Consider the following 24,502-nt stretch of genomic DNA (forward strand, 5'->3'; position numbering starts at 1 on the left):
TTTTCGGCCCCAGCTACATGCATCCAACGATCCACTGAACAATCTTGAATCTTAAAAACATGGTTAGCAACAAACGTCTGCCACCTAGATGGAGAAGCACCAATCCAGTGTAGGACTACCATGGAGTCGGAAAAAGCCAACACTTGATTGATCTCACAACACTCTCGAATAATGGAAATGGTTGAGTTAAGGAGGTCACACAAAAGTACTGCTGCACATAGTTCCAGACGAGGGATGCTGACAGTCTGAGATGGTGCCACCTTTGATTTGCCACATAGCAATGAAATTTGATGAGGACACTCACCATTTTGAGTTCTCAAATAGAAGACAGCTCCATACCCTACCTCTGAGGCATCACAGAAACCAATTAGGGTGATTGCAGAATCAGGAGACAATCCAACATATCTAGGGATCGACAAATCAGATAGAAGCGCAAATTCTTTCTCACAATTTTCCCACAAGATCCGAATTTCAATAGGAGCCACATCATCCCATTCCAACTTCAAACTCCATAATCGCTTAATTAGGCATTTCAAAAACAATATTATAGGAGCAAGGAGACCAAGAGGATCGAATATTCTCGCTACCATTGAAAGTATATTACATTTAGTAGCCTCTTTCTGCTCTTGATGTACAATAAACCGAAAAATATCAGCACTAGGTTGCCACTCAAGACCCAAAACAGCCAATAAGTTACCAGTTTCAAAGTCATTTCCCAATGAGGATTTTTCATCATCAGAAAATTGAGTAAATAATTCGGGTGAATTTGACATCCATTTTGTCAATTTAAAACCACCCTCTCCAAATAATCTTTGGATTGACTATAAAGCTGACTAGCTTCTTGTATTCAATAATCTCTTTTTAGCCATAAAAAACGAGTCACCAAGACAATCTGGTGAATTTACAAATGGTAAAGCAACAACAAAACGACCAGAGTCCAAACGGCAAACTGAGGATTTAAACTGGTCTTCACAATCAATTTCTTTTGGAGTGGGCAAACTCCCCAATTTGGGACACTCCTCAAGTTCCCAGAACCGACGGATCAAACTATCCAATGGTGCACAGGCTAGTAGACAATAATTGTCTTCAGAATTAGAATTAGAAATTTTTGAAAGTGCGGCTCGACCCATCAGAATAGCTCCCAAGACGCTAGGTACAATTTTAACTGAACCTACCTCTTCTTCAAATTTACTAGGTCTCAACAAGGTAGGTATTATTTCAGCTCCCAGTATACCATCAACATTAGCAGCTATGTGGAATTTATCATCAGCCAGTTTCAATTTTTTCAAGTGAGATAATTGAGAAATATCCACTTTATTTGAGGGCAATTTATCGATAATACAATCAACAACTATTGACTGAACTGAAAACGATTTATTTTGTTCAGTCCTTGATGAAAACTTAGATGCTGTTTGACCACGCACAACAGTTGTACCATCCCCAAAGCCAGTAACTGAAGCTTGCAAACGACTAACAGGCAAACACAAACGACGACAAACTGAAGTTGTTATAAAATGATGCTGACTTCCAGTGTCAAGAAGAAAACGCAAATTACACTGCTTACCTCTATGAACGACAGTGACTAAAGCAGTGGACAATAAAACAGTAGATTCCTTGGGTTGATTATTACCATTCATCATGCTGGAACAACAGCTAAGGATCGGTTCTTCAGTATTTCCAGTTGTATCACTTGCTTCAGATTTATTTTTTCTAAAATCAAAATGTAAAAGTGAGTTGTGTGGTTTATTACATTGATTGCAATTTAATGAGCTACGACATTCACTCACAGCATGATTTTTCAACAAACATCTAAAACAATAGGATTTAGCCTTCACAAAACTGAATCACTCCCACAGCGATAATTTCAGGAACGATCGACAATCAGTCAACTTATGCGGTCCTGAATTGTATTTCAAACAACGGTCATTTGATTTTTGATTTTTATCAAATGATTGAACTGTAAAAGTCTTAGAATTGGACGAATTTTTCACAGTTTTTCCACTATCAAAATTAGGTTTATCAGATGACAACGACCTCAACTGTCTTCCTACAAAATGTACAAAATCCTTATAATCAGGCAAATCCTTATCACGATAGGCTGATTCAAATGCTCTCCTTGATGTAGCATCCAATAGACTAAGACCTTGATACAAAAATATTAGGTCAGTCAAATCATCACCATGTAATCTTTTTAAAGCAGTAACAGAATTACAAAATCGATCAAGGATAGAAGTTAGGCCTGACTTAGATTCAAACTTGAGAGCCTTGAAATGAAATATTTCATTCAAATAGGCATTTATTTGTGACCTGGGATCATTGTACCGTGCTATCAAAGCCTCCCATATGATTTTATAATTCTAAACAACCGGGGTCAAGTTTTGACAGATATTTTTGGCTTCACCGCTTAGTTTAGAAACTAAGTACTGAACTTTATGTTGGTCAGAAAGTGTTGAATTTTCATGCACCAAACTCTTAAACAATTCATAAAAAGATGACCATTATGATTGCTGTCCAGAAAAACTAGGCAACTCAATCTTGGGTAACATATTACTATGTTGACTGCTAGACATTGTCAGTTCTGCTTTAGCACGATCTAATTCTTTTTTATTAAGATTTTCCAATGCTAAATTAATAACAGCTACCAACTTTAAATATGAATAATTGATCTTAATGTCATAATCTGGGTTCAACTAAACTTCTAATTCAATAACAGTACTTTCAACCTGGGAGTACTGTTCAACAGTGGCTGGAATCAAACTAGCCAATGCTCTAAATTGTTTGGAAATTTTTGTATCAGACAAATTTTTTATTAAGTCATGAGCTCTCTGAATTCTTTGGAATAATTGTTCTAGTTTAGCTCTGTTAATGTGTAAGGACTTTTCAACTTTCTCTTTGTCAGTCATTTCAAAAGAGATACACTACAACACACTTTACAAAAAATATTTCCCAAAGTGATTTCAATAAATTCGATTGAGACATAAACTAGCACAAATGCTGATAGAACAGCTATCTTGAAATGAAGATTAGCCTATAAGTTATCTTCAATTGAAACAAACAACAATATGTTGATTGATGAACAAACTTGTCTGACTTGCACCAATGAAACGTAACTTGTTATAGGCATAACTTACAATTTTGTTAGGTTTGCCATCTAACAAAATTAATAAAAAAATTTAATTGTAGGTCAATCTGGCCCGGAAGACCAAAGATGTTTCTGGTTGGATTATAAATAATCCCAAAAGTAGACTGTATAAAATTGAGGGGGTTTAAATATTCAAATGGAATCAAGTTTACTTATGCACAACAATGAACAAAAGAAAGGACTTACCATATTTTTCGCCAGTACCTATAATATTGTATGATTATTTGTGTATTGGGGATATATGAATATGGGAAGAACAGTTATTAGAGAAATAGGAATTAAAGAAAGGTTCAATACATACAAATTAATAAAAATGATTGGTTATGAACACAACCATTGAACAAGCTTCCTGATTCAATTACGATATCACTTTAAGAGAAAATTACAAAACTTCTGACAAACAGCAAATAATAAACTTATGTGAGCTTCAACAATCTGCTCCAAACTCCAAAGTTATAAGAATTAAGCAAATTAAAAGGAACGCACAATGATCTTTCCTCAACATTCGATTCATTCCTACAATGACCAGCCACAAGCAACAATTTCTTTTTGAAACATTGTCGATGTCGGACTGCGCAGACTCCTTTTAGCTTATGGTATAACTTGACAGAGGCGTTAGTATCGCTTTTTCCGCAAACTGAGCGACATTAAAAAATTACGACAATCCATTCCCCCCACCCTGAGGAGATGTGGTTGTCCTCAGAGATGCAAAAAATAAGACAATGATAAAATTTTTACAAATAGAACTATATGACATTGAGGGCGACTAACACCAAACTATAGATCACATTAGACCTCCTAATAAGATGGATAGCGCCAAAAAAAATCACACATAACCACATGTGCAGAAAAGATAAAACCAAATAACAAAACGACGATGTGAACTGAAATAGGAGAAAAATAGGATAGATGGTTGTTTTCTTCACTCCAGCGGGGGCTATCACTAGAGACTTGTATTAGAAAAAGCCCACGGAATTGACAGGATATCAAGGTAGGAAGTGAAATCATTGGTGAGGTAGGATATATCTCAAGACACCGACAAAGAAGGAAAAAAAAGAAAAAACTGACAAAACAAAAGAACAACTACAAACAAAAGAGAAATATACAGTTATTGAGGGCGACAGATTGATGTCAACCTACTGATTGGGGAGTGGATACAACTTGGACACAGATCGTCTCAATTGACCAGTAGACAACCGCACTGTAGCCACCACTCTAACTACTCCATCTGATTCTGGGAAAACTTCCTCTACTACACCAATGGGCCACCGCAAAGGGGGCAAGTTGGGTTGGTCTACTACTTCAACTGTACTAGTAGTAAGAGGTATTGAGTCTTTATACCACTTCCTTCTAGTTTGCAATTCATGCAAGTATTCTTGCTTCCATTGTCTCCAAAAGGATTGAACCATTTGATTAATCAATTCATAGCAAGTCAAACGATTTACTGGCTGATTTTCCACATCATACATGGGTAAATATTTTAAGGGTGTCAAAGTCAAGAAATGCGCTGGTGTCAACGCTTGTGGGTCGCTAGGATCCACACTTAATGGATGCAACGGCCTTGAATTGAGAACAGCTTCAATTTGAACTGATACTGTATTTAATTCTTCATAGGTCAAGAGTTGCTTGCCTATGACACAAAAAAGATAGGACTTGACCGATTTAACGTTGGCTTCCCAAAGTCCCGAAATTGGGGCTGCCAGCCAGCAGAAATTTCCACTCTATATGATAGTCAGCCAACTGGGATGAGAGTGTTTCCTGGAAAGCGGCAGAGCTCAATAACTGGGCCAACTGTTTCAACTGTTCACTAGCTCCAACAAAATTTGTACCACAGTCTGAATGTGTAACACGACAGGAACCACGTCTTGATAGGAAACGTCTGAATGCAGCAAGGAACTGGTTGGTTGAAAGTTCAGAGGTCAATTCAATGTGTACCACCTTTGTAGCCATACAAATGAACAAGCAAATTTAGGCCTTAAAAATGAATGGATTTCTACGTCTCGCCATTGTGATGAGTATAGGACCAGCATAATCCACTCCGCATTCTTCAAAAGGTTTACACTGGATATTAATCCGACATGCTGGTAGGTCTCCTATTTTAGGGATAGAATTTTTGGGTTGACAACGAAAGCAACTGTTGCATTTACGTACAGTCTGATGCTGACAAACAGTCTCAAGTGCGGCCAATATCCAAAATGACAGCAATAGGTGAGAACCTGCATGACAATTACTAACATGATATTGGTCGATCAACAACAAGACAGACTTACTAGTTTTTGGGAGAATAATAGGATGACAAAAATCAAATTCCATATGGGCATTATTCAAACAACCACCAACATGGATTATCTCCTTCTCTACAAATGGAGATAATAATTGTTGAAAAAGATTGGGACAAATTTTCCCTTTTTCCAATAGAGTAAATTCTGAAGAAAAATGGATTTTCTTCCAAATTTTATTCACACGTCCAAATTTTATTCTCCTGGTTGAGGTAACAGTTTCAATACCATCAAAATTACTATCATAATATTCAACATGTGATGATAACTGGATCAACGATCAATCAAATTATAAATTACATTGTCAGGAGGCATTTTGAGCTGAGCAACGGCTACAGGGCAATGATGTTTTAATTCAGGTGGGTTTTCTATGACCTCAAGGTCAGACCTTATGGGCCACTGACTTTCACTCATGGACAACCAGGTGGGTCCTGTCCACCACAATTCATGATCAAAAAGAGCTTGTGGAGTTAATAAGCCCCGGGACAAACTATCAGCCGGATTTTCGGCCCCAGCTACATGCATCCAACGATCCACTGAACAATCTTGAATCTTAAAAACATGGTTAGCAACAAACGTCTGCCACCTAGATGGAGAAGCACCAATCCAGTGTAGGACTACCATGGAGTCGGAAAAAGCCAACACTTGATTGATCTCACAACACTCTCGAATAATGGAAATGGTTGAGTTAAGGAGGTCACACAAAAGTACTGCTGCACATAGTTCCAGACGAGGGATGCTGACAGTCTGAGATGGTGCCACCTTTGATTTGCCACATAGCAATGAAATTTGATGAGGACACTCACCATTTTGAGTTCTCAAATAGAAGACAGCTCCATACCCTACCTCTGAGGCATCACAGAAACCAATTAGGGTGATTGCAGAATCAGGAGACAATCCAACATATCTAGGGATCGACAAATCAGATAGAAGCGCAAATTCTTTCTCACAATTTTCCCACAAGATCCGAATTTCAATAGGAGCCACATCATCCCATTCCAACTTCAAACTCCATAATCGCTTAATTAGGCATTTCAAAAACAATATTATAGGAGCAAGGAGACCAAGAGGATCGAATATTCTCGCTACCATTGAAAGTATATTACATTTAGTAGCCTCTTTCTGCTCTTGATGTACAATAAACCGAAAAATATCAGCACTAGGTTGCCACTCAAGACCCAAAACAGCCAATAAGTTACCAGTTTCAAAGTCATTTCCCAATGAGGATTTTTCATCATGAGATAATTGAGAAATATCCACTTTATTTGAGGGCAATTTATCGATAATACAATCAACAACTATTGACTGAACTGAAAACGATTTATTTTGTTCAGTCCTTGATGAAAACTTAGATGCTGTTTGACCACGCACAACAGTTGTACCATCCCCAAAGCCAGTAACTGAAGCTTGCAAACGACTAACAGGCAAACACAAACGACGACAAACTGAAGTTGTTATAAAATGATGCTGACTTCCAGTGTCAAGAAGAAAACGCAAATTACACTGCTTACCTCTATGAACGACAGTGACTAAAGCAGTGGACAATAAAACAGTAGATTCCTTGGGTTGATTATTACCATTCATCATGCTGGAACAACAGCTAAGGATCGGTTCTTCAGTATTTCCAGTTGTATCACTTGCTTCAGATTTATTTTTTCTAAAATCAAAATGTAAAAGTGAGTTGTGTGGTTTATTACATTGATTGCAATTTAATGAGCTACGACATTCACTCACAGCATGATTTTTCAACAAACATCTAAAACAATAGGATTTAGCCTTCACAAAACTGAATCACTCCCACAGCGATAATTTCAGGAACGATCGACAATCAGTCAACTTATGCGGTCCTGAATTGTATTTCAAACAACGGTCATTTGATTTTTGATTTTTATCAAATGATTGAACTGTAAAAGTCTTAGAATTGGACGAATTTTTCACAGTTTTTCCACTATCAAAATTAGGTTTATCAGATGACAACGACCTCAACTGTCTTCCTACAAAATGTACAAAATCCTTATAATCAGGCAAATCCTTATCACGATAGGCTGATTCAAATGCTCTCCTTGATGTAGCATCCAATAGACTAAGACCTTGATACAAAAATATTAGGTCAGTCAAATCATCACCATGTAATCTTTTTAAAGCAGTAACAGAATTACAAAATCGATCAAGGATAGAAGTTAGGCCTGACTTAGATTCAAACTTGAGAGCCTTGAAATGAAATATTTCATTCAAATAGGCATTTATTTGTGACCTGGGATCATTGTACCGTGCTATCAAAGCCTCCCATATGATTTTATAATTCTAAACAACCGGGGTCAAGTTTTGACAGATATTTTTGGCTTCACCGCTTAGTTTAGAAACTAAGTACTGAACTTTATGTTGGTCAGAAAGTGTTGAATTTTCATGCACCAAACTCTTAAACAATTCATAAAAAGATGACCATTATGATTGCTGTCCAGAAAAACTAGGCAACTCAATCTTGGGTAACATATTACTATGTTGACTGCTAGACATTGTCAGTTCTGCTTTAGCACGATCTAATTCTTTTTTATTAAGATTTTCCAATGCTAAATTAATAACAGCTACCAACTTTAAATATGAATAATTGATCTTAATGTCATAATCTGGGTTCAACTAAACTTCTAATTCAATAACAGTACTTTCAACCTGGGAGTACTGTTCAACAGTGGCTGGAATCAAACTAGCCAATGCTCTAAATTGTTTGGAAATTTTTGTATCAGACAAATTTTTTATTAAGTCATGAGCTCTCTGAATTCTTTGGAATAATTGTTCTAGTTTAGCTCTGTTAATGTGTAAGGACTTTTCAACTTTCTCTTTGTCAGTCATTTCAAAAGAGATACACTACAACACACTTTACAAAAAATATTTCCCAAAGTGATTTCAATAAATTCGATTGAGACATAAACTAGCACAAATGCTGATAGAACAGCTATCTTGAAATGAAGATTAGCCTATAAGTTATCTTCAATTGAAACAAACAACAATATGTTGATTGATGAACAAACTTGTCTGACTTGCACCAATGAAACGTAACTTGTTATAGGCATAACTTACAATTTTGTTAGGTTTGCCATCTAACAAAATTAATAAAAAAATTTAATTGTAGGTCAATCTGGCCCGGAAGACCAAAGATGTTTCTGGTTGGATTATAAATAATCCCAAAAGTAGACTGTATAAAATTGAGGGGGTTTAAATATTCAAATGGAATCAAGTTTACTTATGCACAACAATGAACAAAAGAAAGGACTTACCATATTTTTCGCCAGTACCTATAATATTGTATGATTATTTGTGTATTGGGGATATATGAATATGGGAAGAACAGTTATTAGAGAAATAGGAATTAAAGAAAGGTTCAATACATACAAATTAATAAAAATGATTGGTTATGAACACAACCATTGAACAAGCTTCCTGATTCAATTACGATATCACTTTAAGAGAAAATTACAAAACTTCTGACAAACAGCAATTAATAAACTAATGTGAGCTTCAACAATCTGCTCCAAACTCCAAAGTTATAAGAGTCAAGCAAATTAAAAGGAATGCACAACGATCTTTCCTGAACATTCGATTCATTCCAACGACCAGCCACAAGCAAAAATTTCTTTTTGAATAATTGTCGATGTCGGACTGCACAGACTCCTTTTAGCTTATGGTATAACTCGACAGAGGCATTAGTATCGCTTTTTCCGCAAACTGAGCGACATTAAAAAATTACGACAATCCATAGACAAAGTGCTGCTATTTTTGTAGCAAACACATTGAATCAAGAGCTTTGAACACAGATGATTATACTTCTGAGTTCAATCTTGAAGCAACAGCTGTCATTGTAGACAAATTACAAATGTTTGTATTTATCATTCTCCAGGCTACAATCCATGTATATTTTTAAGTGCTCTTGAGGGTCTACTCACTTTTTTGTCCAAATGGGAATCTTCATTATATTAAAGCTTAATATGTAATATAGTAGCTGGAGGTTGATTTCAATGCTGACTTAGGTGTTACAAACAGAATGAAAAAGACTAAGAAATTGTCATTCTTTTCAATATGAATAATTACCACAATATCAACTTCTCAACTATACAAAAAGTGTTACAAAGAGCTTTGGAGTCTCTCAACCTTCTTCATCAGTAAACCTGCTATATTGTTTGAATTTCTAGCCAACCATAGGTGACAATGTTGCCTTATAATTTTCTTGTAAATTTTCACTTGGATAAAGGAAAATGTAGAGGATTTTTGTTCACAGACCATGATAGATTGGTGGTTAGCTTGATAACTCAAAAAATATCAAAAACAGCTCTGAAATTGGAGAACAAATCAAATTCATTTTAAAAACTTGTTTTATCCGAGAAAAAGCTTTCATATCTGATCGATGAGTTCATTGACTGGACTATGTTTGAGAAACATAACTTTTGTAATGCCCAATGTTCAGTAATTTTTTTGTAAACCTGACAAATATTCTAAATTATTTTTTTATCCGCAAACCTTGCAATCTCAGCAGTTATGATGAAATAAAGTCAGATAAAAAGTGGTAGGCTATACTCTAAAATTTGGCTAAGACTGAGGCAAAATTATGTCTCTTGGTTCCTCATAAAAATGTACAGGTGGAGATGTAGTAAAAAACCAATTACAGTATCATTATAAAAAAAGAGTATGCAAGAAAAGTTTTAGCTGCTAAGGATGCTTACAATAGTTCATTGATTGACTGTAGTACAAATAAATGTAAGACTGTTTGGTCTCCGATTAAGAAAAGTTGTAACCTGTCAAGAGGGATTGATGCAATTATTTCTCCGAATTCTTTTAATAATACAATGCAAATGTATTGTGTGGAATCTGTGGAGTTAAGAGAAGTGTAATAAAGCCAACTGTTTCCGTTACAGATTGTTTTCAAATAGTGAATATTAGAGGTACTTTCAAGTGCATAGATAAGTGAATTATTGTAGATGAAGTTTTAAAGACTGCAAAACATTTAAGCAACTGTGCAGTAATGATTATCATAATATGTCAAATAAAGTTATGATGAGGATAATTCTATCTATTGTAAAGCCTCTTACTAAATGTATTAAAATAATACTTCAGGAAGGTGTAGTTTTCCTGATGAGCTCAAAATCTCAAAGGTTTGCACTATATTAAAAAAAGGATAAAAAAATGAACCAGAAAGCCATCGTCCAGTATCTTTAGAACCTGTACTGTCTATGATAATTGAGATTATTATATGTTAACAGGTTAAAGAATTTTTTAGAGAGAATAGCTTATTGTCTGATGCCCAATGGGGATTTAGAAAAGGTAGAACAACAGTGGATGCTTGTATTTTGTATGTGAGGCCTATGATTATGCAGGCCTTTGAAAGTAGGCCTATGAATTGTTTACTGATTATTTAGTGGCTGATATGTGACATTAATTTATAGTTGATAGTGGGCCTATTTGAACTGTGAAGAATGTTTTTATTGCGCAGATGACGGTCGAATCATGACATTCCTCCGTGGCTGCAAGTTCTCGTTAGAGAAGACGAAGCGCAAACTGGATATGTATTTCACTATGAGGACTGCCTGTCCTGAGTTCTTCAGTGACCGCGACCCCACACGATTCGAGTTGCAAGAAGTCATGCGAATTGCGTAAGTCCCAAAAACACATCACATTAATTTAAAAATATTTCATATCGCTAAATCATCATAAATATACCGAGTTATTATTTTTTCCCCCACCTACTGTCTAAAGTACTTTACTCCCTGAAACCTAATACTAAAAAGTGTCACTTTTTCGTTCTCGGTAGTAAAAAACCGAAAAACTCCCTAGGGAGTAAAAGTGACTCCATTTAAATAACATGGGGAGCATCTCTATTTTGAAACTTACATTGTAATAGGTTAGAAGGTCTAAGGTCAGATGAGAAAGCATAATAGAGGTGTCTGTCATTGAGTCAACTGAATTCAATACCACAACCAGAAATTTGATTAACTCATGAAATATATGTTTGTATGATAATTATTATATTCTTAATATTAGTATTCAAATCTGAACTGCGTGATCTGGAGTCAGTCATTTTTGGTAGCTGCTCAGCTGATATAATTGTTACAACTTTTGCCGATAGATAGCGCAATCGGCAGTGCCAATCAGACGACCGGTTTTTAGGTTTTAGATTTAGGTTATGTTGTTAGGAATCATTGTCACCAATACGTAAGTTATTAGAATGATTTTATTTGCAGTTTCTATCAAAAAATGTAGATGGAGGAAAAATGTTGTGTACATCACGAGCGAAAAAAACTTTTTTGCCATACTTGGATGTAATGAGCTGGTTTACGTGCATCATATGGAGGCCGAAAGTGATTGTTCTCCAACCAGGCCGGTAAAACTTTATGGCCCTAGGGCTGTAAAATGACCTTGAATAACAGCTGATCGTGTCCGAACTCACAAATCATAGAGAGATAATCTCATAACGACTGTAATAATCTATATAATTATGTATCATGAATTGCGGTATTATGTCTATAATATATTTCATAAATGACTGTTTCATAATTTAATATCTATAAATAGCCTCAACATATATAATGTTGGCTGCATTGTCCATTGTCAGAAAGGTACGTATCGCTAGTATTTAAAAGTGAAGAAATGAATTTGAAATCAAAGTACAATAATTGTATCAATATTTAAAATTAATAATAATCATTAAAAATTATTGTTTCTTTTTATTATCGAATTCCACTTCTTAATGCAATACAATCAACAATAATAATAAGAAAATACAGCAGAGTTCTGAAGTTTAAGGTAAGCCTACTGGTGAAACTCATCCTTGACTGAAAATTCCTAGTAATTTTTCCGAAATTCATTATTAAAACTGTTAGATAATATATTTCTTCAATATTAAACCATATAAAGAAAACATTAGGCCCACTGAAGATTGAATCTTCGAATGTTTTCTCTATGATTTAACTATTTTCTGAGCAATATTTTATTGTGAAAATGCCGGCAAACCGGCTTCAAATTTGCTGCTATACACTATATTAATATAGTAGTAGCCTAGATACGTTACCTGACTTAATTCAGAGTGAAAATTTTATTGTGAGACAGATAATATAATTATTTTAGTAATATAAGTCATGAGCCAAAGTCTGTTGTATGCTTTTTAGGAGTGAAGTAAACTTTAGAAGTCTAGTTCACAGTACAGTATTACGTGTCTGCTTAGTCTTATGAGTCAGGCCCCTATGTTAAACAATACGCAATGGCCGAGAGCATAAAGGCATAATACATCAGTACATCAGTAATACATCATAATTTGGTGATTAACATGATGAAGGTTCGAATCTCGGTCAATGACATTTTTTTTGTCGATGAATTTCGACTTTTATTAGCTATTTTTTATATTAGTTACCGTACTTACTTTTTTTTTAAATTTCAATCAATTTTTTAGATATATTTTGAGTAATTTGAGACAAAACTGTGAAACATGCAATTATATTAATTTTTTTTCATCACATTATTTCAAAATAGTAATGAAAATTCTATTCATCCATAAATTTATCCATGAGATATTGCACCGGGCGCAAAGCGCTTTTATCTGGTAAATGGATTTCATCCGATAAATGGATGAATTATTATTCATTTTGGAAGTATTATTTATAATACTGTATTATAAGGCCAGATTGCACAAAAGTCTGTTAAATATTTGAGATTAAATGTCATGAGAAACAATCAGAATAGACTGTAAATACAAACAATTTGAATGTACATTTGACCTCTCAGAAAAAAGTAGTAGAATCTGCTAGAGGATTCATGTTCTCAAACAATCATAACTGCACATTCGACTTCTATTTAAATAATAAAGAATAAAATAATAGAGATTTGTTGTATAAAAAGTATAATGATTGTATAATTTATTTCACATGAAAAACAAAGAATTAACTGTCAATAATGCTTATTTTTTATAATTTAATATGTATTTATGTATCTAGTATAATTAAATAGGTATTTAAACTATCAATAAATGATCATTTCTATAACTTGATATGAATTATTTTGTAGTTTTGATACCGAACAATAGAATACAATGATACTATCATAACCTCATTAACATTGTATGATTTATAGTAGCGTAGTGGCGTATAGTAGTGGCGAAAAATAGCGTTCGCAACATGGGCAAAAATGTTTTTCTGGCTCTTGAACGCTTCAAGTTCTCGACTTTGTCTCGAACTTGAAAACCGCGATCTCGAGCCGGAAAACGTACATTTTCGACCCCAGGTGCGAAATATACTATTTCTCCCTCAGGAAAATTGCTTCAAACTTTTTCCCACAGGGAGAAAAAGTCGTACTTTTCACTCTAGATATACAAATAACTATTTCGCAATCCATTCTATCCTTAAAAAAAGTACCGAGGACTTAGACTCTTCATCTAAAGAGATTAAAGCATAAAATACGACCAAGGGAAGAGAAAAATTATTTTCCGTCATTTTTTTTTAATATTAATATTCAATTATTTCCCGTTACCAATAATAAGGAAAGTGATAAAAGTTGCATGGTGAAATTTAATAGAATATCACTTCGTAATATTATTTTAGAAGTCATAATTATTTCTTCAATGAATCGATCAATACAATATAGAAAGAGTAAACTCGTTATTAGATGGTGGAATTTTTTTAATTATGGTAATTACATTCGAAATTGATCACATATCACTAAAAAGAAACAAGAAGATAAAGTAATAGACAGCAAAAACTTATTTTATTCATGAAATGAGGTGAACTCATTCATAAACCAACATACTTATTACCAACCTCTAATTAATTATACAAAATTAAAACAAATAATTTGGAAGCAAGACAAATTTCGAAATTTTAAGAAAATTTAATTTTTTTTTTAGATATCTTATTTCCATTAAGAAATTTTTTTTTTCTAAGTGACAAGAAATCTAAAAAGATTCATCAATCAAACAAAAAAGTTCAACTGAGTTCAACTTGAGTAGCAGTGGCGGATCCAGGATATGCCAAAGGGGTGGGCTAGGCTTTTGGGGGGGGGTGGAAGCACCGGGGGTATGGAATACCCCCCAGCAAGGTGGGGAGTCCGGGAATTGTGGAAATTTAAGTGTAAAATGACACATTTTTAGGCCGTTTTTAACTCTTTATTGACCAGAGTTTAGAGGCAAGAAACTATGGTTTGACTTAAGAATATTGACTAAAAATAAAAGGATTCTGAAGCCATTAGAATGTTTTTGCATCAACATATCATATCTGACCCTTTGACCATAAGAATTTGAACGTTGAAAGCTATAAGCCTACCTTTCTATTTCATGTATGGAAATACTTTTAGTACTGATATTAATTTTTTGCAAATCATTAAGTTTTAAAAATAAACCTGTGTGTACATTTTTAGTTATTCTACCTTATAATAAGTTTCTATAATGCATTACTTATTATTCCTTATTATAAAAGGCCCCCTGTGGGTTGGGGAAGCTTTGAGTCGAACATTGTACTCATGAATGTGTTGAAAACCAGAATTCACCCACAGTATCCCTGCTTGACGTAGGAAGCGACTAAAGGTAGGCGCACACAGATCGTCATCGGACGGACGGCACGTATCGGACGATTAGATCTGATACATTGTTTCCAATTGGAGTACGCATACTCATATGATGTGGATAGGTATGCGCACTCTAATTGAAAACAATGCATCGAATCTGATCTTCTGATGCGTGCCGTCCGTCTGATGACGATATGTGTGCGCCTACCTTTAAAGGGACCCCAAGACAACTCCAAAAGTTGCCTTGCCTTCAAACCCACGGAATCTGCCCCATCAGGGCAGTTTCGGAGGGGCAAAAAGAAAAACCCAAGAGACCAGAGATGGGTGAAACTCCAGGCACAAATGTAGGTCAAGAGGCTGATTTGACGGTGACCGGGCGCTCTAGAAGCAGTTTGGTGTCCCCTCTCAGTGGAAGGACCTACAAAAAGGCTAGGGGTGGAACTCACGTGGGTCACGAGTTTGTGGGTGGAGAGACCAAACCTCACCACTGCTCAAAGAAGGGCGGCCACTCAGGCAAAACTTATTGGGAGAGGTGAGGCTTTTGACCCTGTGAAGTTTCGGAGGGGCAAAAAGAAAAAAACCCAAGAGACCAGAGATGACTGAAACTCTAGGCACAATTTCGGTTCAAGAGGCTGAGGCAAGGGTGGCCAGGCGCCCTAGAGGCAACTTGGCCACCCCTCCCTCAGCGGAAAGACCTTCAAAGAAGGCCAGGAGTGGAACTCACGTAGGTCACGAGGACTAATCAGTCTGAAGAGACTGACAAGCATATCACACTGGATTGCGACAAGCAACCAGGTGATGATGAATGGGATTTTAGCATAGGGAAAAACTCATGATTCTTGTAAAGGACACAGGTATTGGTTTGCCAAACTAACATACTACTTGGGAACACAATAACCTTCGGTTGACGTATGGGGTTCTTTGGATCCTTGAATCCGTCCCTTCAAGAACAATAAACAATATAATTATAAAAGGTCTAAAGCAGAAGTATTGTATAAGTTTTAGCTGGTTTACTCTTATCCTGAATTTAAAGGGTAACAGTTCAAAACAAAGAAATAAGTTGAATATTTCTAAGGGCAGTAAAAATGTAACAAAACGTATTCAAAAGAAACTAATGCAACAACCTTTTTTAACAGTACAATACTATGAATAAGTTATGGGATGGCCCAATTTGACAAACTCATTCGTCTTGGTTTTGACTGACTAAAATAATGTAAGAGTTTATCTACATCGATTTCCCTTTCCTTGTGAATATGAGCCAGTGCAATCCCATTACCCATTTTATCCAGTGTAAATTGGATACCCAAGGGGGGGGGGGCTATAGCCCCCCCTAGCCCCTCTTTTGATCCGCCACTGTTGAGTAGCAAACCTGAACAGTGGAATTGAATGATTTCAGGCAAATTCCACCACTGCCAGGACTGACGCCATCAGGACGCCGTGTGGTGATGATGCGAGGCGTGGATGCGGTGAACGTGGTGCCCAATGTGGCGGATGGCATGAAGGTGGTCTTGATGATCGGTGACATCCGCCTCAAGGAGGAGTTGGTGGGGGTGGCAGGGGACATCTATATCCTTGATGCAGCCATCGCCACTCCAGCGCATTTCGCCACCCACTTCTCAAAGTTTACTCCGGCGCTCATCAAAAAGTTCCTCATTTGCGTCCAGGTCTGTCCAGCTTCTCTCTCATCATAACAATTTTTTTTTTTTATTGCGGATGATGCCCACATGAGATTTTTACTTTTGCGTGGGTAATGGGAAGTGCGAGGGTGAGCTATGAGATGATCAAACGTCCATCCCTAATCGATGGGACTCGGCGGGATTCGAACCCGCGACCAGGTAGCACTAGCAGACTGGCGGGTGCAACGCCTTAGTCAACTCGGCTACCTGGCCGGCAAATTCTATTTCAATTTTCATTGCTCAAGTATAACAGAACAGTTTTTACATCTATACTATTATAATTATTCAGCAGTAAAATAAAATAGACAGAGGGTTTGTTTAATTTGACAAAAATAAAAAAAACTACCACCTAATGTCTATTGACAATGATCATGATGATTGTGGTTCGACGATGGAGTTGAATAAAATAGAAAAGTAAACAGTGATACTTTCAAAAAAATGCAAGAAGCCGTTGGACGTGAGGAACCGAGGACGTGAAGAGAGACAATCAATCACATATATGCATACCGTAATTTTAGACCATACATAAAGTCTATGCATTTAAGTAATATTGAATATCTATATAAGATATTACAAGAGAAGAACTGGCTTATACATGTATGGGATAGCAAATTCACGTATGACGCATCACTACTGAACTGATCAACTTGAAATTTTGCATGAAGATTCTTAATTTACTGAAGATGGTTATAGGCCTACTTTCAGATCTCCAAGATTGCAGTGCCAATTTTTATTCTCATTTCTATGTATCTATCTTCTATAATATTATAAAGGAAGGTATTGTACATGTAGGGGATGAGAAATACACGATTGTCGCATTATCACTTATGAACTAACCTGCAATTTCGCATGAAGATTCTGAATTTACCGAGGATGGATAAAGGCTTATTTTTGTTAAACAAATAATTCGAATTTAATAATTAAAACAAATATATCCTATTTGTCATTCAAAGTTTATGCGCAACCAAACAGAGCTTTCTCCAGGTGAATTCGTGGCATGCGTGATTCATGAATGAAAGGTTGCGGGTTCGAGGCCAATCTACCGTAATTTTTTCGCTGAGAATTTTCAACTCTGATGAAGGCCATCGAAGTAATTTTGACAACATAATTAATAGCCATTCTATTTTTTTATGTTTCCTGCAATTAAAGAGATTGTATTTCACAATACATTAATTTTCCCCGGTGCAAAACATGGGTTACCTGCTAGTCACTATTGATTATTGAATAGAGATTGAATAAATCAGAGAGTACACAATGAGTAGGACGTCACAAGGTACTCATAGAAAATATGGAGATGAGGAAACATATCGTTTATAGCTCTTTCATTTTGAAACTATTTTTTACTCATAAAGAAACTACCTTGTAATATTTTTATGCTAGGGATCATGAAAATACACCATAATATGGTGACTGTTTATCATTATATCGTGATAAATATAGACATAATGATAAACAGTCACACTTGCTACGAATCCAATTGATTCAATAATCAATTATAAACTTGAATTTATATTATTATTCGAACTGTTTATTAGAAACTGGAGATGGAGAGTTTTATAATAAGTTTTTCAAGATTGAAGCATTTATGACACGTGTGATACGTAATCCCATAATAATTGTGATTTAGCCTATATATTTACAATGAATGAATTAATCAATTTTAATTATTGTTGGGATTAGTTTTTTGGCGGTTATACCACATATAAGCCAACTATTTTGCTTCACTGCCATACTATTTGGTTTATCTATGGCTATACCCACATAATAATGTTCTTTGTGCATTTAAACATTATGATTAATTATTTTCTGCTTCTTTTGTACAGTATAATTGAATTATTGTTGTTATTTTCTCCTGTATGAAATGAGTGTAATCATGTCCAACCATTCATACTGCATTCATACATACTGATCAGTACTACAACAGATAATACACATTGATCATTGACACAATTTTGATTTTGCAATGTTTTATTTTCAATTGGCAGGAGGCTTATCCAGTAAAGCTGAAAGAAGTGCATGTAGTGAATGTGTCTCCAATGGTTGATACAATAATAAACTTTGTGAAACCATTCTTGAAAGAGAAAATTCGAAATAGGGTGAGTTTGTAACAAAAATAGATAAAACAGCTTACAAAGATTTCTTATGTATGGTATAACAAGAGATTTTCTAAAATTAGTACTTCAATTAAGATTAATTGAAAATATAAATACTGTTGAGATTTGTTGGATTAGCTTTCATAGATTGACTTATCCAATGCATGAAGCCTTCGTATTCTCCAAGTAGCATGTAGTGAAATTCACGTAATAAAGACAGTGGAAATAATAGGGAGGCATTGTGGCCACCTTTTCTTTTCCACTCCTCCTTCTATTGTAGATGACTGTGATTCAAGTTATCCCGGTAAATCAGATCTGATATTAATGTTGATTCTTGTTGATGATGATCAATTCTATCTCAAATATAATTTATTCGTCAAGAGAATATATTTTTTCATGATTTGAAAATACATTTTCATAATTGGGACAAAATAACTGTGAAGTTTATCATTAATTCAATCATACAAGGCATTCAAGCAATTTTAATATGTTTTTATTGAAGAGTTATGTCGAGGGCTGTAGTGATATTATGCTTAGTAATAATTGTATTGAATAGTTTTTTCTTTTCATACTCTAAAGCTTGAAGTCATTGAAAAATACAAGTAAAGTAGCTTTGTTCTAACAAGTTTAAATTCACAAAACAAGCAGCGAGGTTCACCCTGCACAGGGTCTGTCTATTACTATAATAATAAAATTACCATTACCGTTTTAGGTACTTAGTATTGATTCACATTTTACTTCTACTAAAATAATACTCGTCAGGAATTGAAGTAACAGAATATTACTATTAAAAAAAATAGTTTCTTTGAATTGGACATGTTTGAATGTTTTGTATGAATTGTACTGACTACAGATCCATGTTCACAATGAGCTGGAGTCTCTATATGAATATGTACCAAAGGACATTCTTCCTGAGGAGTACGGTGGCTTCGCCGGACCCATCAATGACATCAACAGTAAGTTTCCTTCAACATACCTGTAAATCTACTAAATTGTCACTTATGTTTTTAGATACAAAGGAATAAATTGTAACCTATTTATTTCAATTCCTTGAATTGAAAGAACAAATTGTAATCTTTCACTATTGTTTGATTTACTTTAAAGTAAAGATGATTTTCTCTTCTATTGAACTCCGAACGGGGCATCACAGCGGGTGAGGAGCACGAAAATTTGTTATTTGTTATATTTGTTATATTTCTATTTTAAGTATAAAGTTGAATAATATCAAATTTTTACGAATCAAGAGCTCAATCACCAAGATTAAGGAGGCGATTTACTATCCGATTCCTTGTCCAAATTGAGGCCCAACATTCAATGTTGGATTCGGCGTAGGACCGTGAATCCGTTGATGTTAGGTCGAATTTTGGATGCCTAGCCGGACGAGTTGGATCAACTGGTGGTCCAACACATCCGACATACCAAAGTCAGCAGCCTAGTCAGTCGAGTTTGAACGTGAGTAGTGATGTTGGACTAAGTTCCGGTTGCACAAAGGCCGGTTAAATTTTAGTAGTGATTAATTCCGCAAGAACCAATCAGAGAAGCTGTCTTTTCAAAAAAGCCTTCTCTTGGGGCATCACAGCGGGTGAGGATGTGAAAGATCGTGAAATTAATCACGGTTAAAATTTAACCGGCTTTTTTGCAACCGGGCCTAAATTGTTGACAACCAGTCTGAGCGTGAGTGATGAAAGAGCCAACGGGAACGCGGAATTGGCTAACTGGAATTTGGCTAACTGTGGTTGTGGAAGTGACTGGCTAGGAACTCACTGATTCTGTCGCCAACAGAATTGGCTAACTCTGGAACCCGCTGATTCTGGCCAGAGAATTGTGAAGAATTGGAATCGGCTAACTTTGGAAGTCGCTAACTCGCAACTCACTGATTATGACGTCATCGTTTTCACCTTTCTCCTTTCGTCATCGGCTCCTCATCATCCTCATCCACCTCCACCAACCCCTCTACAGCCACAAGCTCCTCCTCCTACTCCTACTCCTCCTACTCCTTCTTCTCCTCCTCCTCCTCCTCCTCCTCCTCCTTCTCCTCCTTGTCATCATCATCATCCTCCGGCCAAATTATCATCTCTTTATATAATATTCTAGAGGGTATTGAATATATTGCCATGATTGAATTCTTATTATTGCTGGGGTTCCTGTTCTATTATATGAGTCTATTCATTCTATTATTATTGTTTTGTCATGATAACAAATTATTTTGATTTTATAACTTTGACATAGCTTTGTAATAATGATAATAACATTGTTGTTATTATTAGTACAAATGTTATTATATTATTATTATGACATTTAAAACAATAATAATAGAATTAATATTGTATAATATTACATTAATAGAATTAAATATGATAACATTGTTGTTATTATTATATATTCGTTTTAACTCTGTTCTGTAACTATTATTCAGATATTTTTAATTCAATTACATTTATTGAATGAGCGTTAGCGAGTTGACTTAAGCCGCGTTTAGACCGAAGTTATTGACAAAATTTTAACCTAATCTCTATACAGAGTGTCCACTGAATCAGGCTCAGGAAATTCCCGTACATTCCCCGTATATATCACGTTTTCCCGGTTTTCCTTTCTGGTTGAAACACATGTTTATTGGAAAAATATAATATTCTCAAATAACAATTTCAAAAGTGCAAAAGTATGTTATTCATCAAAATGTAGCACCATTATACGATTATAACTATGTATTTTGAATAATACAAAAAGGCAATTTAGAAGAAAAATCGAAACTCCCTAATCTACCCTTTACCCTTTAAAACATTATAGTCCAGTCACTACCGGTATATACAATGGTGTTTGCAATAATTATATATTTTAGTTTGATTTTTCAATAAATCGTTTGGATACATTAGAGAAGTCTAGAGTCTAGAACCAATTTTTCATGCAAAATTTTCAATATCCTCTAATTGTCACAATTTAAATGTACAATTATTCAAAATCCCTCTGGGCGTAATTTTGTGCTCTTCAACCTGAGACCGGAGAGCGTACAAAATCACGCCCAAAAGGATTTTGGATTATACATTTGAATTGTAGCAATCAGAAGATATTGTTGATTGAAAACTAAAATTCATTGAAATTGATTATTTTGTTGAAATTTTACTCGTTTTTGTGACTCAGAACACATTACATATAGATTGATCCATCACATAGTATATTTTCTACTATTTGATTCTGTACATATCTTGGAATGTATTCGTAACAACTGGTTGAATCAGACTGACTCAGAACAAACCTTTCACATACCAGATTCTGCTTACCATGATAGTATCCTCACTGCAAGCTTTTCTCACTTGAAAACGTTTCATTACTCAGAAGCGAATAGTGTTATCAAATTAGCACCTGCACTCGACAGAAAAGTTCTCTTCCCAAGTTCCCTTGAAAGGCAAAATGTCAAGCTATGTGTTAAGATATTTGATGAGAAAAATGTAGCAGCTTTAAAAGAATGCAACATTCAAAATGAAAATTTTGAAACCTATGGAGAAAATCCATGCTAATTGTGAGCTCATAGAGCATCAAATTCTCTTCAATTTGATGTATAATTCCACACTTTTACGCATTTCCCTACGACTTTTGCAGCAGCTTTATCTAGTGTTGAATATGAAATTTCCAGTTTTGCAACAATTGACCAATTGACAAAGGAATTTTGAAGGATTGTTTTGAACACAATTTTTGACTTTGCAGCGTTGTTGATACTAGTTAGGAGTAGAACATATCTGAAGTCCCCATCCCTACCCCATTTTTTGAAGTGATGAGGGTGATTTAAATGTTGCATTCTTTAGCTTTTTGCTTCCACGCTTATATCTTTGCAACAATGCGTTCAACCAAGATAACTGCTCTAAATTAAGTTTGATAAATTCTCTACAATTCCTGTTGAGTGGAGTTTTGTGATATTTCCAACAGTTTTCGAGAAATCCGGTCTTGAAAGTGTGTAATTGTTGGAATAACAGGTTTACATCAAATTTTTGATTTTTTTTTATTCAAAGTATGGAAGATATAGAAAAAGTCATGGAATGAATATTGTAGGAAATTATGTAAGCTTCAATGTTTTATTGTACAGTCATGTCCGTAAGATGTATAGTTTTCGAGTTATATGCAAGAAACCAAAAAATTGTACTTTTGAACCACCACCACCACCACCCCCTCAGCACAGTGGGTAGAGATGGGGACTTTCGATATATTCACCACCTTACTACCCTAAAGAGATCCGCGGGGTCAAAAATTGTCTTCCTAACTTTTTCTTCTATAAACTTTTTTGAGCATTCATTGTCTGGACTAGTACCCGCAATGCAAAAACGCATTCTGCGATGTGTTTATATTTTCATCAATAAATTGTAAATCTCTATGATATTTTTTTATTCAATTTTTTCAGCCTCTTCCTCATTTAAGACATTAATTCAAGTCACTGATAGACTATACCAACTCATACAGGAATATCCTGGTATTTTGATTCTTTAATTGAATTTCATTTTCATCTAATTTATGTTTGGTTACTATTACGATATTCGGTTTTAATTCCTACAATGTGATTATTAGGGAGTCTATTCTTGACTCCAAGTGCTGGATGTTTTGATGGAAGATTACTACATAATATTTTGTCAACCTGCTTCTTGCCTCAATAGTATCATTTTCCCTACTTCTATATTTATGTTTTTTAGTTCCCACCGCCTCTACGGGAGGGTTCCTCAATTCACTGTTAATCTTAAAAAAATATTATCATTAAGAGGGATTTCTTGGACTGTTTCATAGTTTTCTGGCTTATTTGTAAGAGTCTTATTAATTTCACTTGCAGAATTTCCACTTTCCATTCGTGTTAATGACTTTAATAAACTGTAATAGCCTTATACTCTTAATATAAATAAAACTGAATATTTATCATTTAGTTTCAAGTATATATATATATATATATATATATATATATATATATATATATATATATATATATATATATATATATTTAGCGTATCAAGTATATAGATGTCAAGAATTATCCTCGTCTACTGTATTTGAGAAAAATTTATTTTTTCAATACATTTTTTCCTCACCACAAGACTCTTGACTTTTCAACTTGCCTCTTCTATGAATATTGTCTGTTTTACTGTTGAATATTGCTGTGAGAAGACTGTCAATTGGAAATTTATACAATTTATAATTTAGAAATACAATTAGAAATCTATTTTTATGAAAACTAAATATTGGTGCTATTAAATAATGTTTATACCTGATATATTTAAACACTTGAAATAAATCTAATGAATTCAGGCAGTGACAATATCAACCTGTGCATATTTCAATAAATCTGGTGTGGCGCACTTACACAACTTTCCTTGCCGTTATGAAAATTGATCACCTGACGCTAGTGTTCCCGCGCATCTCAAGTCTACTTATAAACAAAGATCTGAGCCAGCTGGTGACAACACAATAACGTTGGAGACATACGAGGTCTGCTATCTCTTCATAGTGAATCATTTAATAGAATCAACAGTTACCAACAGTTTGCAATTGAAATAATAAAATTTTCTCGAATTTCGTGCTTATTTTCAATTTTAGGTGAAAATGTTACTGAACATTAATTGTAGAGATTTTTATGCTTAATCTTTTCCACTCAAAATTTTTTGTTTAAATTTCATCTGAAGCCTGATAATTGGGAATATAAAATCGAACTTTGCATAGATGGGGCGGAGCTCCTGAAATTTTTACAGATATAAGACTTTTGGCAGTTGATAGAGCTTATCAATGACTATTTCAGGTATAAAT

At 34.8% G+C, this 24,502-nt stretch overlaps 1 protein-coding gene across 3 annotated transcripts in view; it reads left to right on the forward strand.

Annotated features, from left to right (window-relative positions):
• The window catches only part of LOC111043491 (alpha-tocopherol transfer protein-like), a 52,475-nt gene that overhangs the window by 22,381 nt on the left and 5,592 nt on the right, over positions 1 to 24,502 (forward strand). For all 3 annotated transcript variants that reach the window (XM_022328452.2, XM_022328454.2, XM_022328453.2), the window contains exons 3-6: positions 10,904 to 11,063; positions 16,355 to 16,622; positions 18,620 to 18,730; positions 19,581 to 19,683. In XM_022328452.2, the coding sequence (XP_022184144.1) occupies positions 10,904 to 11,063; positions 16,355 to 16,622; positions 18,620 to 18,730; positions 19,581 to 19,683 (642 nt within the window). The remainder of the gene's footprint in view (positions 1 to 10,903; positions 11,064 to 16,354; positions 16,623 to 18,619; positions 18,731 to 19,580; positions 19,684 to 24,502) is intronic.

This window comes from Nilaparvata lugens, chromosome X (assembly GCF_014356525.2).
Source record: "Nilaparvata lugens isolate BPH chromosome X, ASM1435652v1, whole genome shotgun sequence".
Classification (NCBI taxonomy): domain Eukaryota; kingdom Metazoa; phylum Arthropoda; class Insecta; order Hemiptera; family Delphacidae; genus Nilaparvata; species Nilaparvata lugens.